The following is a 15,535-nucleotide window of genomic DNA, read 5'->3' as shown; positions in this document are numbered from 1 at the left end:
GAATGGGTGAGAACAATATAATAAAGCATGTATCTTGGTGGCTAATAAATGCCAAGTCTCGAAAATACACAGGATTAATTATGTGAGGAATGGTTCTTCATTGATGTGCCCAAGAATCGGGTTCTATGGCACAACTAGCGACAGTATTCGTCACACCAAGCCACCAAGTAAAACATCACGGAGAAAAAGATTCGGACAGAATAGAACCCCCCTCCCCCAAAAAAAAGACATGTACGAATTTCCAAGATTTCCCCGTAAATGAATGAACAGCTTCATCAAACCCTGTTTTGAACCATTCCCCACCAACACCACCACCATCATGATCATGATCATGATCGGATCACTCACCCCATCTCCTCAAATACCCGAATCGATCTGGGACCATTGGTTAGTCGGCGCATAAGTCCTCCAGGCATTACAATTGTTATCGAAGATGGCCTTATCAGCAGCCGTGATGCCGGCCTTGAACTCGGACACGCGCTCGAGGAAGTCTACGCTGAGGCCGCCCGACACGTGCCAGGCGATGTGGCAGTGCATGAGCCAGGCGCCCGGGTTGTCGGTCTTGAACGCGATCAGCACCCAGCCCTTGGCCGGGAGCATGGTCACGTCGCGCCGCGTGGGGTTGCCGCCGTTCAGCCGGCCCATGTCCGTCGCCGGGTTGAAGACGTAGCGAGTCTGCGCCGCGGGCGGCGTGTCGGGCGAGCGGCCCAGGACGAGGAAGTCGTGGCCATGAAGATGGAACGGATGCTGGTTGACATTGTCAGTGTATTTATTCTGGAAACGGGGTGGTGGAAAAGGGAAGACTCACCGGCAGACTGAAAGCACCATCGGGATCGTTCTCAACGAGCCAGTAGGTCCACTAAGCGTAATCAACCGTTAGAACTCTGGTGGTTAGGAAAACGGGGCGAGGGGGGATTGGGGGGAGGTGCTCGGGGTGCGCAAACTTACCTGGTTGACAGCGTCGACCTTGACAATGTTGGCGTTGGCAGGGAAGGAGTTGTTGCCATCCATGACATACTGGCCGATGGGCTTCTGCCAGTCGACCTTGATGGAATTACCGTTGATCCTCCAGACGAACAGCGGGGTCCCGGTGGTATCGAGGTGGACATCAAGCTTGTTGCTGGCGCTTGGGGTGAACCCGCTGGGCGGCGCGGACCTCGGGACAACGGGGGTCAGGTTGAGGTTGTCGAGGCACAGAGAGTCGGCCGGGGGGGTACCAGCCTTGGTGGGGTTGGCGTTCGGGGCACCGTCGTAGCTGAAGATGGCCGCGGGGAAAGGGTTGTTGGAAAGACCGCAGAAACCGTTGCCGCCAAAGGTCACGTTGAACCAGTAGTTGCCGACGGCCTTGCTGGCGTCGATGGTAACGTCGTACCTCTGTCCGACTCCAATGAAGAGGCTATCGGTGGTGAATGCGTTGGACGGGACGTAGTCGGTGCCGATGACGGTCATCTGGTGGTCGACGAGGGAGACGGTGAAGTGGTTCTCAACCGAGGGGTTGATGAGTCGGAGGCGATGTCTCTTGCCGGGGGTGAGCTTGACCCTGGCATACTTGCCGGCGCCGGTGACGGGATGGATGTTGGTTCCGTTGAAGAGGACATTGTCACTTGGTGGGGGGCCGTTGTTCATGGTGAACTCGACCAGGTTGTCGGCAGTCTCGTAGTAGTAATCAGAGATGGGGAAGACACCGAGGTCGATATCGTATGGGAGAGATGCGGGCCCGTTGATCACCATGTTGCCAACCACGCCGTTGGCGTACTGGGCCGAGAAGTGAGAGTGGTACCAGCCCGTGCCGTACTGGGTGGCGAGGAACGAGTAGAGCCTCTTCCCGCCCTTGGGAGGGATCGGGCACTCGGTCACGCCGTTCACTCCGTCGTGGAAGTTGGAGCCCATCTGGCGGAGACCGTGCCAGTGGAACGACGTGCTGGTGGTCAAGGGTCAGAGACAAGAGTCTATAAAAGCAAGCCCCGTGGAGTTAATTTACCCGTTGTCCCTGAGATTGTTGATCACAGTGATGTTGAGTCTGTCACCCCAATCTGCCACGATAGTGGGACCAGGGAGTGTTCCTGGATACCGTGGCCATGTCAGCGTCCATCTCGGAACGCAGAAGGGGTAGAAGCATCATCGTCACATACCGTTGATCAGCATGGCCTTCTTCTTAACCACGCCATCCGGACCCTTCCAGTTATCAATCTCGGTGACAACCAGGGTGTACTAATAATTAGTGCAAAGTCAGTGGCCGGACATAACTTGGAATATCTGGTGGGATGACGAGCTTACAGTCACAGTCTTGCCAGTGAGGGGGGTCTTCTCGAGATAATCAGTGTTGATATCGAAGCCAGTGGTCCAGCAAGCTCGGTTGGAGGGAGTGTTGCATGTTGGGGCCCTCTTCACGAGCTCCGCAGATGGAGCTCCATGAACGGAGGAGAAGAGGCCAGTGAGGCCAACAAAGGCAGTGAATAGAGACCGCATGTTGGCGATGTTACCAAGACACGATGGGGGAAGAAGAAAAAGGGGGGGGACGAGGGGCGAGGTGCTCGGTCTGGGGACTTCTCAAACACAGGTCCAGATGAGGGAGCATCATGGTGATATTTATATTCTTAATGCCTTCTCCTCGTTTCTCGTCATGGGTCCATAGCTCGTCATCCTCACCCCTCACCACTCGCCCCTTCCCTTCTCTCTCCCCCTTACATCCCCCTCTCCCGTGGAGATGGTTCCTTTCCCGAGGCTCTCCGCCTTTCTGCCCACCTCCGAGCCTGCCGCTTCGGCGACATTAGGGTGGTTTGGCTTCTGACAAATGGCGAGGCCTGGTGGGCAGTGTATGGCGAGGGAGGGAGGGAGGGGGGATGTAACGCCCAGGGGGGAGGGCAGGAAGGTGAGGCGCGTATCCTCCACAACGAGGCCATAGCGATGGCGACAGACATCAGCATGCATCAATAGTCCGGGATGGATGAGTTGCATCCATCAAGTTGGAGACAGGGAAGACGGATGCCCGCGTGGTTTAGCACCTTGGAAAACCCGTACCGTATGCAACCTCTTCGCCGATTCGAAGAGACGAACGAGGGGGTGAACGAGGACAAACAGGGGCAAACAGGGGCGCCGTCCTGCAGCAAAGTATTGGCTTGGCTCACACATGGCAGCCTGTCTTCACTCCACCAGAGTGTACGAGAGATACCGTCTTGTGTTACCCGGAGCTGTTAGTTGGGAACATGGACGGGCAGGGAGACGCTTGGGTACAGCACTACGGCTGCATTCTTCGGCGTTGGGAGGGAATCGGCTCGAGGTCATGTGATGGCCATTCTGACTTTCCGTATGTACATGCGTAAGGCGGTCAGGTCATGCCAGGTTATGCCAGGGGGAATGAAGCGGGTGGGTGGTCAGGGTGATGTAGGTCAGGAGGAAATTACGATCTTACATGAGGTGCGGCGAGAGAAACAACCTCGATGTACATACAGGTCGTGTGCAAAGCAAGCAGGCAGGCAGGGAGGCAAGCAAACAAGCAAGGAAGCAAGCAAGCAGACGAGCCGCGAGGCACGAGGCACGAGTGTACGTGTAGTTAGTGCGTGTAGTTAGTGCGTTTGCAGGGACGGCTGAGTATGGGTCTAAGGGCGTGTGTGTGTGTGTGTGTGTGTGTGCGTGTAGTGTGTGGTGTGTGGTATGATGCCTGTGTGACCCTTCCAGCCTGGTCCAGCTCGTCTAACAGGGAAGGTAGTCCTGCCCTACCGATATGGAATTTATATTTGCATACAAACTTCCCGTGGAAGTATCCGGTTTCTGGTAAGGGCCGTGATTGGTCTCGGGAATAGATTGACACCCTCGGTTCCGTCGAACCCCTGACTCTCCACGAACGGCTGCGGGCCAGTCAAGACTCACAGCTCGAGACACTGGAGGAGGCACGCGGGCACAACGGAGCAGGGGGAAGCGAAGGGAAGCGAAGCAGCAGTCAGTCCGCCTCGCTGCTGACTGTGCCGCCCCAGCCGCAGTGGGAACAGGAACCCTACCCGGTTCCCGCTGCTGATCTTCACACGCGAACTCACTTTCTGGTCCCTGGACTGGAGACAGTGGAGCGAGAGCCCCGCTGACAGGGCCGGTTCGATCGGAAGCTGGCGACGAATACGGGAGTCCAGGGTTCGGCTGACCCGTGTGGGGACTGGAGGAACATGTAAGCCGAATCTGAGGGCATCGCCATTGGTCGACAGGCGGGGTCTGCTTGTTTGCCTACGGCGTAATTAGTCTGCGTGTTGGCCTTACCAAACTCTTGAGGCGGCTGGGAATGCTGCAAGGGGCGTGCTGTGGCCACTTATCTCTCTGATCCTCGTCAATACAGGAAAAATCCCGGCTGACTAGCTGATTCCCGCATTCTGACGCGGCCCTTGGCACTCTTGCCTCGGGCCCGGAAGTGGGTGGGTGGGTTGTGGAAAAAGGGTGCAAGATTAATCCGAGTCGCGAACGGGGGTATTTCCTCTCCCCTTCCCGGGTCTACCCGTCCACAGCGTGCCGTGTCATGCTAATTATAAAATCGACTATTGGAGCGGCCCCAACTTGGTGCATAGCACCAGCGATGTCGGATTCGTCTGAGCGCAATCAGTGCAGAGCGGCACGGTGTGGCTCATTAGAAAGTCTCCCCTCCTCATTGGCAAGACACACCTTGAGAAGCGCCACTGCGACCTATCGTAGATGAGGCTTAAGCCCCCTCCCCCCTTCAAACCGATCAAGCATGCTTCTGCGTAGCACGCAGTAGGATTGCAACCAATGTGACCATGTCTGCCCCTCATGAGGCTTGCGCTCTTCCCCCCCCCTCCCCTTTCCCCTTCCCCCCCGGTAGTGCCTCCTTCGCTTATCAAGGTGGCAGCCGAAAAACGACTTTTCCCCCACAAAACACCCATGCGTCAGTACCTCATCAGCTCTTGAATACCGCAGTAGCAATCGGCACTGGGGAAATTGCAGGACGCCGACGCCTTGCATGCAGCTTGCCAGCCGCCATTGCTACCATCAAAAACCCTTTGCCGTCCTTGATTGACCTTGACCTTGGAATCCAAAATAAAATAAGCGAGAAGACGGCACTGCACCTAAAATTGGGTCCCCCCCCCCCTGGAGCAAAACTTGTTGCTTGACATGCATGGCAATTCGAGAATCAGAAGACGAGACGTTCGAACAAGAAATGACTGAAGATTAGCACACTACATAGTCTTATCAGGATTAGGGTTCATGCAGGCTCTAATGCCCGTGTTTGTTCTCCCCTCTCGACCCCTCTGGTTGGTCGCTTTCGATCTGCGGTTCCAAGCTATTGAGCGGGACCGAGCTATCGCGCGCCGGGCCTGCACCCTTGTGGCCTTGCGCCGGCCTTCCAGAATCTTGGCGTCCCCGCCAACCGTGGTGGCAGCCCGAACCGGCAAGGGGTATGCAACATTCCCGTCTGCAGCAGGATCAGGTCGGAGGGTGGATCCGGAGGCCGGCTGTTGCAAAGCACACTCAAGCCCCACTCAAGCCCACTCAACTCAACGTCGTGACATGGAACGTGAACGCTGTGGCTATTTGAGTCCCACAATGCCCCCAGTTCGACGTGCTCAGACCCAGATGAGACCCGCTCTCCTTCTCACAGTGTCACCATAACCCGTGCTCCTGGCGTGGGATGACGCGGCCATCACATTGAGAACAAGAGGATTTTATGGTGAGAGCCTACCTGCATTGCCATCGGATGGAACTCTGTCCACTCCCGCCTTCTTCCCCTGGCAGCAATGCAATGCAAGGGACTGACATTCACCGATGCCGATCCCCCAATCTCCCGATGTGTTACGTAGTAATTGTGGTCCACTTACCGTGATCCTACCCAACCACTCGAGCTGAATCATAACACAATCAGCAGCTTTGGTCACCTAGTTGTAAGCAGGATACGCGCCAATGTATCAAGGCCTGGCTGCTGATTCAAGGTTTGAAAAGGGCCTAGGCAGCAAGGTGAAGTGTTTGCCACGGCATTCTCTCCTCCCTTTCCCTGCTACAAGATCCTCCTACCACCCCCGCATCTCCTCCCTGGTAATTACAAAGCGTGGTGTGAAGAGTCATGGGCAAGGGGTGCAGCAGTGAAGACCGGGGAGCGTCTCTTTCGAGACCCCGACCCCGTCACCGACAGCGGTGTGTGAGGACCAAGTGAAAAAATGACAACCGCCAGAGGCCATACCGATGCCGAGACGCGCCCAAACCCCTTTCGCATAATGCCTCCCCTTGGCTCCCGGAGGTGCATCACCTCCCCCGCATTTCCAGGGGAGGGATAATAGTTCATCAAGGCCAGGCCTTGTGGTGACAGGGTTTAGGGGTCTCGTGCCTTGGGGAATGCTTCATGCGGCACTTTGATGTTTTCGAGAATACGACCTTCAACAGGAGCAAAACAGGTATGGTGTATCCACTGTGGTGAAATGAGCTCAGGTTCAGATTACCAATTCAAAATCGGAAGTCGTTTTTTGAAAGATTCTAGAGATTTGCCGACAGGACACATCCCGTGGGGTTCCTCGATCCATCCGTCAAAGAGCGGGGAGGGATGCACACCTGGTAACATTGCGCGTGGCACCAGTTGCAGGAGGAGCAAAACGCATGTCGCATACGAGGAAAGAGGCATTGCAGAAGCATTTGTCAGATTCCTCCCTTGCGAGAAGTTCAAGGAATGGAAAAGGTTAGGCCTTTGGTAGACCTGTCAATTCGGGATATGCTTGAGATGATAATGTTACCTCTTCTCCTCGATGAATGTGATGCTCGTCCAAGGACCAGTTTCTAATCATCAGTAATCATTGCTACGCCCACATCACATCCTCATCACATCCAGTACCTCCCTGTTCGCGCCTCGCTTCGAACTGGGAATGTCGACGGCTTCCCGAACTCTTCACATTGCCGGATGCTGTGCAAATGGATGAGTTTGCTGAGCGAGAAGCCGATGTAAGTATCAGTAGGGGGTATCCCCCTCGTGGAACAAAGGCACTAGAAAATTACGCTACACTGGAACATCGTGGTGGTCTATTCGCTGAGAGAGCAGAAACGATTAGCAAAGGACGTTACCAATCTTCCCAATCTTCCCAATCGTAAATCAATCTCCAATTATATCCTTACAACTTTGCGTCTGGCAAAATACTTTCAGATATCATCGCAGAGGTGATCCCAACTGCTATATCGCACAAGAAACCGAGTAAAGCTCGCAGGTGCAGAGACTCGGTGATTCGGATGTAAAACACAAATGCCGGACGTCATCAGATTCGGGCCTCCTCATCTTGGCTCCTTCGGGGAAGTGGGGATGGGATGGAGACGAAATCAAGACATACAGCGACTGTGGTCCCCGTCGTCGGATTAAGGTTCGGCTTCTTGTTCCACAACTCTTGTTTCCAGCGCTGATCTCTGTCCCACTCGGCTGTCACACTTTGGCAGATCCATTCCCGTACGGTTGTAAAATGTCTCACTCGAAATCCCCCTGGTCTGCCAACCAACAGCAAGGGAACCCCTGAGTCGATCTCCGGAGCAGCTGGCCGCAAAACGGATTGATTAATGACGCGATTGGACGACAAACCGGGGAAAGAAACTTTTATCTCAAGAGTGCCTCACCTCTGTTAATCCCACGACACTGCAGATGACACTTCACGAAACGTCTGGCTCGAATTCCCAACTTTACAAGGCTAACTAATAATCTTCATCAGATTCATCACGAAACCCATCTGCGCAGGACTCTCAGCCCGTTGATTTTCGAATCAAACATAACATACATAAACACAAACACCAATTGCCATGATGTTAATTATTGGCAATCGTTGCAAAAGGCCTTCCCCTTCTTTTAACCCCCATATCAAGCCTCCACGCAGACGTAATACCCCTCCCACAGGTTATCGCAACTGACTTGACAAAGCCCCTGGAGGAGTAGATCCAACAGGCCGGGAGAGCAGAGGACCGCGTCGAGGGGGTTTGACGTTGCCCCTATGGACGGGTTCCAACTGATGCTGTTGTCGGGGAGGGGGGGGGGTGCAATTGATCAGTGAAATGGCCATGAGATGAATGTGTCAAAATGTAACTCACAATTCGCTTTGAGAGATGCCGTTTCTCTGCGCGATCCGCAGGCAGGTGTCGTTAGACGATACCTTGTAGTACGTCCGACCTAGCTTTGAGATTAGTCGAGAAGAGAAAAAAAAAAAAGAAGAAAATAAGGGGGGGCCCTGTTCCAACAACAGACAAGACGACGATTCGAAGACAGGGGCTAATCAGATCAGCTTACAATTCTCCGCCGTCCCAGGCAGCGTCGGCGACGGCGCAGAAGGCTGCGGCCCGCGGGTCGGCGTGATGACAGTGTCTGGCTTGGTCGGGGAGCAGGCCCCGCCGCCGACGACGGTGCTCGTGACGGTCCTGGTCGTGGTGGTCGTGCCCGAGCCCCCCAGGACGATGCTCGTCGCGGTCCTGACAAAGGTGCTCGTCGTCGTCACCGTCGCCGTTGAGGTCGTCACCACCTTGCTCGTCAGTGTCAGGATCGTCGTGCTCGTCACCGGCGCCCCGACGCCCGGGCCCGTCGCCGTCCCGATGACGATGCTTGTCGCCGTCTTGGTCGATGTTACCGTCGCCGTCACTGTCGCCGTGCTCGTCGCCGGCGCGCCGATGACGGCCGTGCTGGTGGTCGTCTTGATCACGAGGCTGGTCACTATGCTGGTGGCTATGGTGGTCGACGTCTTGGTCGACGTCACGAGAGACGTCTTTGTGACTGTCGTCGTGGCCGTCGGTCCGGCAGGCTGAGTGGCTGGCGGAGCCGTCGTCCCTCCGGGGGCACCACCACCCGGATTGTCGCATTTCCCAAAGGCTTGCTGGCACCCGGCGAGGCAGTAATTATCGCCGTCGCCACAGTAGCCGTGCTCGGAGCAGCAAGTGCCAAACTCCGACCCCGCGCAAGTGACTCCGTTGCCGCAGCTCCCGTCCTCGCTGACCTTGGGGGTTGGCGATGGCGAGGACGCGGTCGACGTCGGCCGACTCGAGGAGCCGGTGGACACGGCCGGTGGTCCACCTGCGTCCTCGGCGATGCAGTACTCCTGGCCGATGACGAGCAGGTCGCAGCTGGATACGGCGGGGTTGTCCAGCAGGAACTGCGACACGGTTATCCCGTGGTCTCGCGCGAGAGATGCGCACGTATCTCCATTCTTGGCCTTGACCGTCCCCGCGCATGCTCGCGCAGAAAGCTGGCCGCCAAGGGCCGTCCCTGCACCACAGGCAAGGACGCCCAAGATGGCCGTGATAAGACGCCTGCTTGATAACGTTGCCATGGTTTGGCTGGCTGGCTGGCGGGGGCAATATCTTCGGTCGCGAAATGAGGGAACCCTAGGCTGAGCGCCCCCGGATTTGTTGGGCGACCCGACCTAAAAGAATTACCTCAATGCGGTTATCCTGTTTCTACGGATCACGGACTTTCCCACAATCGAGGAAATTAACCATCCGCTTACCCAGGATCAGCAATGACAATAGATTAAAAGGCGCCCGCGTCGGGTATATAAAGGGGGAACGAACCCTCCTTGGGCCCTCCTCCCCTTTCGTATTGCCGCTGTGTGACGCCACTCTACATACATCTCAAGGCCGTCTGCAATTTACCTTGGAGCAGAAAAGAGCAAAGAGTCTGGCTACACGGGTAGTAACCCATGCCGCGGTTGCAGATCTTTTATTGCGGTCCGCCAAGTTGCTCCAGAGTGAACCTAGTCCAGCACTATGGGTGTTTATACTGTTGATGGGTTGAGTTCCCCCCGACTGAGGACAAAGTAGGGCTAAATTTAGTACCCTTGATCACATAGTAATATAGCTGTGCAATAAATTTCCCGCTCTCCGGGTATTCGTCCTGGCGCCGGATCCCAGTGGGTCGCTGTTTTCTCTCCGGGCTAATTAAGACTCGTAGATATTGGGCTATCCCTCCGCCTCAACAAACTCAAGATTTTCTTTTAGCTCAAGCAACTGCTACTACCTGGTGTCGTATTGCAGCTTCTTTCTCGAGTTGCGATGGTCCAGGCTCTCGTTCACGTACTGCAGGCCTCCATCGGACCAAGCCGGTTGTTCCTTGTGGAGGGTGCGCTCGCTGCGAGTCGGGCGTGCCTGATATTGGCTCTCCATAGCCGTCGAATTTTGCCGAAACCCGACGATGATCGGCACTCCCCCTGACGTGGCGACCTACTGATTGCACGATCCCACGACGCACGAAACTTGATTCCGCGGAGGCAGAATCTTTGTGGTGGCCCGTAGGAACTGGCTGTGCTGGCTGTCGCTAGGTATTGAAACAATGCACCAAAGTATCCAGAGTTGACTCCTGTTTGACCATTCTCCAGTTGATGCGAGTCGACTCTCATTGCATTCCGCTGTGACAATGGCTTTCGCCGTCAATGATTCGAGTTAACAATTGGGGCAAGTCAGGGACTTGGGAGGAACTGGGAGCTGCGAAGAGCCTAGAAGTCAACATAATCGCAGGTTGAGGAAGTAATTAACCCGTTGTAGAAGCAGACGACAGCGTGGCCGGCCCAGCCCTTGGGGGCAATTAACTCGGCACTGAGGAGGCGGGCGGATGCAAGCTGCCATGGACACGGCCGAGTTGTACGGGAACTTTCAACTAATTAACTCCAAAACAAGCGAGTGCCGGCTCCGTTCGAGGTCAGCCGGTCGGGGGAGGCCGAAGGGCGATGTCGCCGGCCATGCGAGTTGGTTCATCCTTCGGCCAAATCTGGCATCGCATGCCCGCACCAACGCTGGGAAGTGCCCGATAGGTTTATGCGACCCTCGATGGGCCCCCCCAAAGCCAGCTCTCCGTTCGATATCTTCAGTGACAAGGTAGCTAGCCCGACAAGGTGCATGCTCAGCCGCGCTGGGTCTGGGCCTGGCCACAACCCGTTGACAGACCCTGTGAATAGGGTACCGAAAGGTTGGCGTTTCAAAAGGGCTAGTTGGACGCAGGGCCTAGACGTGGCGGTATTCGGCACAGAGCTCCATGAGATAGCCGAGATTGCTCTCGATCCTTTTCTGGGGTCTCGCTGTCAGTTCGGATGCTGCCGAACGAGGTATCATCGCGGTGCCGCCCCAATCACTGGCCCGGCGCACGGCAGCAAGGGCGGCAGAGCATCGACAATATTGGCTTGGCTGAGGGACTGATCTCGGAAACCAGATAACCAAACATCCGAGCGAACGTGAAGGATCGAAAGATTACTTACGGTCGAAGGATCAGAGGCACTGCCCCCCCCCCCCCCCCCACCCTCTAGTCATCTTGGTATCACATAATATTTCCTGTACCTGATCTCAGATGTCGTCGGGAAGGTCAGATATTACCTACATAGGCATGTCATTCAACTGCCCAACCAAACTCAAGGTACCCACGTAGTTTCCCCGGTACAAATTCAACAGATAGCCTTCCTTGCCTGCCTTGCATTAGTGGGACAGTAATCCTCTTCCCCTCATTGACGTAGGGACTCTCAGCGAGGTGGCCACTTGGGAGATTGTTTACCACCTCCCCCCCCTTGGCAACCAATTAGAAATCAATGAAGCCCAAACTGTCGATGGCCTCAAATGCGACTGCGAATTAGTATCAAGTAGAAAAAGCAAAAGCCGGCAGTGGTTGATTGCGCGATTTTGCACAACTTCAAATGTGGGACCTTGGCGTGTGACCTCGTCGTGCAGAAGCGGGGAAGACATTTTTTTCCCACCATTTTATCCCATAATTACACAGCGAAGAATAGAAAGATCGCGACATCATCATCGTGCTGCAGAGACTCAATCACATCAAATAAGTTAACCCATCACCCCTTAGTCGAACATGGTTGGATTTGCATTGCTGGGCGCCGGCATTTTCGCCAAAGAGAGTGAGAGAGGAGGACCCTTCGCCATCAAATGGGAGCCACGACGCTGACCCTTCCCAAACAGGACATCTCCCCGCCCTTGAAGCCGCCGAGGACGTGCAGCTTCTAGCAATCTACTCGCGCTCCAAGGCGTCCGCAGAGGGGCTAGCAAGCGAGGCCAAGTCCAACCCGGACATCTACTACGACTCCCCGGCGGTCCCGGGCAAGTCGCTGGCGGACCTCCTGGCGCGGGCGGACGTCGCGGCCGTCGTGGTCTGCCTGCCGATCCTCAAGCAGCCCGAGACGATCCGGCAGGCCCTGACGGCGGGGAAGCACGTGCTGAGCGAGAAGCCCGTGGGCAAGGACCTCGCGACGGCGAGGTCGCTGATCGCATGGCACGCCGCCCTGCCGGACGCGCCCCTCTGGGCCGTCGCCGAGAACTTCCGCTTCATGAAGCCCCTGCACTACGCCGCTGACAAGGTCAAGGAGGTGGGCGGGAAGCTGGTCACTTTCCACCTGAAGATGAATGGTTTCGTCCGTGAGACGGATAAGTATTTCAACACCGAGTGTGAGTTGCCAAGTTGCATCCATCAGAAGTGTGTTCAAGCGAGAGATGGGCTAACAGGGTAATTACAGGGCGGAAGGTCCCCGAGTATCAGGGCGGCTTCCTCCTCGACGGAGGCGTCCACTTCGTGGCAGCCCTGCGATTCCTCCTCGGGGCCGCAGGTGACGAGGTCAAGCAGCTGACCTGCTTCTCCTCTCTATTGGAGGAGAAGCTACTCCCGGTCGACACGGTCCACGCCGTCCTGGCCACCCGTGGCGGCGCCAACGGCACACTGGGCATCTCGTTCGGGACCGAGTTCAAGTCGGGGCTCGAGGTCGAGATCGTCACCACCAAGGGCGCCGTCACCTGGACCCCGACCGAGGTGAAGGTGGTCCGGAAGGCCGACGGCGGAGACAAGGCGGAGGAGAAGGAGTCGTTCGGCCATGATTCGGGTGGTGTCGACGAGGAGGATGCGGTCTTCGCCAGGAGCATTGCCGCCGGTGCCGTGGACCCGCTTCAGACCCCGGAGGAGGCTGTCAAGGACCTCGAGATCTTGCAGGCTCTCCTTGAGTCTGGGGAGGCTGGTGCGGGGGTGAAGACGTTGGGCTAAGCAGTCAAAGTTTGGCCCAAAAGTTGACTCAACGTAATAGACAAAAGTTTTCCATCCAGATCCTGTTTGGCCCATCAGTGTCTTCAGGCTGGGAAAGGAACCCAAACGAGAGAGTGCAGATTTGGAATCAAGATTGTTGCCACTCCGCACCATCTCAACACCCTCTAGACGTTGCTATTCCCGAATGCCGGACATCACCATGTGGATCTGGTGCATTATGCGATACAATTACATGGCTTGCTTGAAGAAAAGCGACATAGCCGTGCAGTTCCCCGATATTTAGGCATCAGTCTCTTCTCCCCTCGTCGAAAAGCGTATTCGCCGGAATCCAAGTCACCTCCCCCAAATATCCTGTGACTCAACGGGCGAGGAGACTAGCACCATTCCACCCTGCTAGGCCAGCCCCGCGGGATGTTCGTGCTTGAACACAACCACAAGACGAGTCTGTTGTGACATTGGCTGTGGACAAAGGACAGACCTTCTGCGCAGAGTGAATAAATATTAGAAACGGGAGAAACCCCCCAGCAGCAGGAGGCCAGCGGAAGGGGGAAAACATGGCCGGAGCGCTCCGGTGGCCCACCCTCCTTGTCAAGATGGGACCAAGCCCGCGGGCCTCTGCGGGGGCTCGTTGAGTAGCATCGCTGGGGATGCCCTCTTCGACGTGATGCTACCCCATTGCGTTTTTATTTAATTTCCGCGGCGTGCGCAACCCGGAATCTGGGCCCCACGGAAAGCCAGGCTCCGCCCGAACAATGGGGCGGGGGCGGGGGGGCCAGGGGGGCAGGCGATGGATTCCCGGAATTCCCTTTCGCCATGCATTCCAAGCGTCGCCAGCGGATGCAACGTCATCGCGACGGATTGGGGCTGGAGCAGCACATATCTCAATCGAGGGTCTCTTTGGTTACGCCCCCAGTTTCCCCACCGCAACGCCAACTCCAGTGTCCCCTGCTGGATCTCCGCCCGTTTCGGGACGAAGCTGTTTGTGTCCCGGGAGGGCTAACCGCTTCGGTCATGTCGGATGTGGCAATGGCGAAATCATCGGAGGTGTTGGGTCACCTCGAGGGCATGGACTCCCGGGACCAAGGCCGGATGCCGCAATTTGTCTTGGACTCGATAAGCATATATGCCAAGCTCGCCCGAGTGCCTCACAGGAAGGTGTGCCAAGTACGTAGACGTCGAACTCGCTGGACAAAGCCTGAGACAACATGAAGCTATCCCAAGCCACTCTCTCCGTGCCGTTCCTGGCAGCCGCGGCGGCGGCGCAGGCGACTGCGGGTCCATACGGGCAGTGTAAGTTCCCGAGGTGGCGACGGGCCCCCGTCGTTGACGGATATCATATCAGTCGAGAGCTAAGCAAGTGGCCCAACCCTCACAGGCGGCGGTATCGACTACTCAGGGCCGACGGCATGCGGCAGCGGCTATGGCTGCACGAGCTTGAAGTGCGTCACGAGAAGATCCCTCGCCCGCCATAGGTTTCCGCAGAGCCGAGAAAGCTGACAAGCCCTCGTCTCCCAACATCAGCGCGTACTACTTCCAGTGCTATCCCGGAGCGGCCGGCGCACCGACCACGAGCACGACCACGACTCGAAGCAGCAGTAGCACCTCACGTCCGACGACGACGACCACGACCACGACGACGCCCACGACCAAGGTGACAACGACGACGACCACGTCGACGCCCAAGGTGACGACGACGCCGCCCCCGACAACCACCTCCCCAGGCGGCGGCAGCCAGGGGTCCGTCCCGACGACCCTCCAAGACGGCTGGGCGTGGGTACGAGCCGTCGCCTCGCCCAACTTCCACAGCTACCTGCAAGCCAAGCCGACCGGCGCCCCGGGGCCAGCGTACCTAGACTCGCACACATCGGCGGGGCAGTTCAAGGTATCAGCAGGGCAGGTGGTGTACAACCGGGGCGGGTCGACGCCACCGCTGTACATGAACGTTGAGAACCCGGCGGACAAGACGCAGCGCAAGCTGCGGACGACGTTCAGCGCGACGCAGAACACGTACGGCGCGTTTGCGTTCCAGGGCGACACGCTGACGTGGAGCGTGGCGGATATCAAGAGGCCGAATGAGGCTGCCTGGCTGGTGTGCGACAAGCAGGAGCTGTTTATCAACACTGGCGCGTATCTGTACCAGACGCCCGAGGGGTGCTTTGATCAGACGGTGAGTCTAACCCCCGGAACTGCGTGGGGGGAAATGGGGGAAGAAGAGAGATGAGACTGACTGACCGACCTTGGTGGGAAACAGATACACTCGTACGGAGGCGCCACTGCCGATCTGTAAGGTCGGATGTGTGGGGTTTTGGCGGATCTAGGAGCTGGCTTTTGTATGTGTGATGGAATATGATGCACGGCTTGACTTTGCTTGGTTCTATATACTCCCTTCTTGTGGATGGGTCTAGATCCATGACGGCGGCGAGCTTGATCAAGAAGAGCAACATGAGGGCATTTCTGTAGACATGTTTGAGGATTGCAGCCTGCAGCCTGCAGCATAAACTACCTCTTGTGGTATCTTCAGCTCTCCCATGGCGTGTTGTGAGCTACGGTGACACCAAGCCGCGATCCCGG

The 15,535-nt window shown here is 56.6% G+C and overlaps 4 protein-coding genes across 4 annotated transcripts; 2 read left to right on the top strand and 2 right to left on the bottom strand.

Moving 5' to 3' along the window:
- Positions 1–309: 309 nt before the first annotated feature.
- Positions 310–2,846, bottom strand: QBC33DRAFT_200768 (laccase). Its single transcript, XM_060422576.1, has 6 exons — positions 2,278–2,846; positions 2,133–2,211; positions 1,982–2,063; positions 949–1,921; positions 809–859; positions 310–747 (listed from the first exon to the last, which is right to left on the bottom strand). Exons 1-6 carry the CDS (start codon positions 2,467–2,469, stop codon positions 358–360), a joined length of 1,767 nt encoding a protein of 588 aa, XP_060280685.1. The 5' UTR covers positions 2,470–2,846; the 3' UTR covers positions 310–357.
- A 4,682-nt stretch (positions 2,847–7,528) lies between these two features.
- On the bottom strand, positions 7,529–9,278 carry QBC33DRAFT_595257 (uncharacterized protein). The gene is made up of 3 exons (XM_060431813.1): positions 8,243–9,278; positions 8,047–8,125; positions 7,529–7,970 (listed from the first exon to the last, which is right to left on the bottom strand). Exons 1-3 carry the CDS (start codon positions 9,270–9,272, stop codon positions 7,820–7,822), a joined length of 1,260 nt encoding a protein of 419 aa, XP_060280684.1. The 5' UTR covers positions 9,273–9,278; the 3' UTR covers positions 7,529–7,819.
- A 2,510-nt stretch (positions 9,279–11,788) lies between these two features.
- QBC33DRAFT_517752 (NAD(P)-binding protein) lies at positions 11,789–12,964 on the top strand (the record flags this gene model as incomplete). The annotated part of the gene is made up of 3 exons (XM_060426206.1): positions 11,789–11,834; positions 11,896–12,378; positions 12,447–12,964. The coding sequence occupies 3 exons, from the start codon at positions 11,789–11,791 to the stop codon at positions 12,962–12,964; spliced, it is 1,047 nt and encodes a 348-aa protein (XP_060280683.1).
- A 1,205-nt stretch (positions 12,965–14,169) lies between these two features.
- Positions 14,170–15,251, top strand: QBC33DRAFT_457500 (uncharacterized protein; the record flags this gene model as incomplete). The annotated part of the gene is made up of 4 exons (XM_060424859.1): positions 14,170–14,254; positions 14,340–14,403; positions 14,486–15,131; positions 15,216–15,251. 4 exons carry the CDS (start codon positions 14,170–14,172, stop codon positions 15,249–15,251), a joined length of 831 nt encoding a protein of 276 aa, XP_060280682.1.
- Between the last annotated feature and the right edge of the window lie 284 nt (positions 15,252–15,535).

Source organism: Phialemonium atrogriseum (genome assembly GCF_030411735.1).
Source record: "Phialemonium atrogriseum strain 8032-3 unplaced genomic scaffold QBC33scaffold_24, whole genome shotgun sequence".
NCBI classification, from domain to species: Eukaryota; Fungi; Ascomycota; class Sordariomycetes; order Cephalothecales; family Cephalothecaceae; genus Phialemonium; species Phialemonium atrogriseum.
This window is presented reverse-complemented; position numbering and strand designations above follow the sequence as displayed.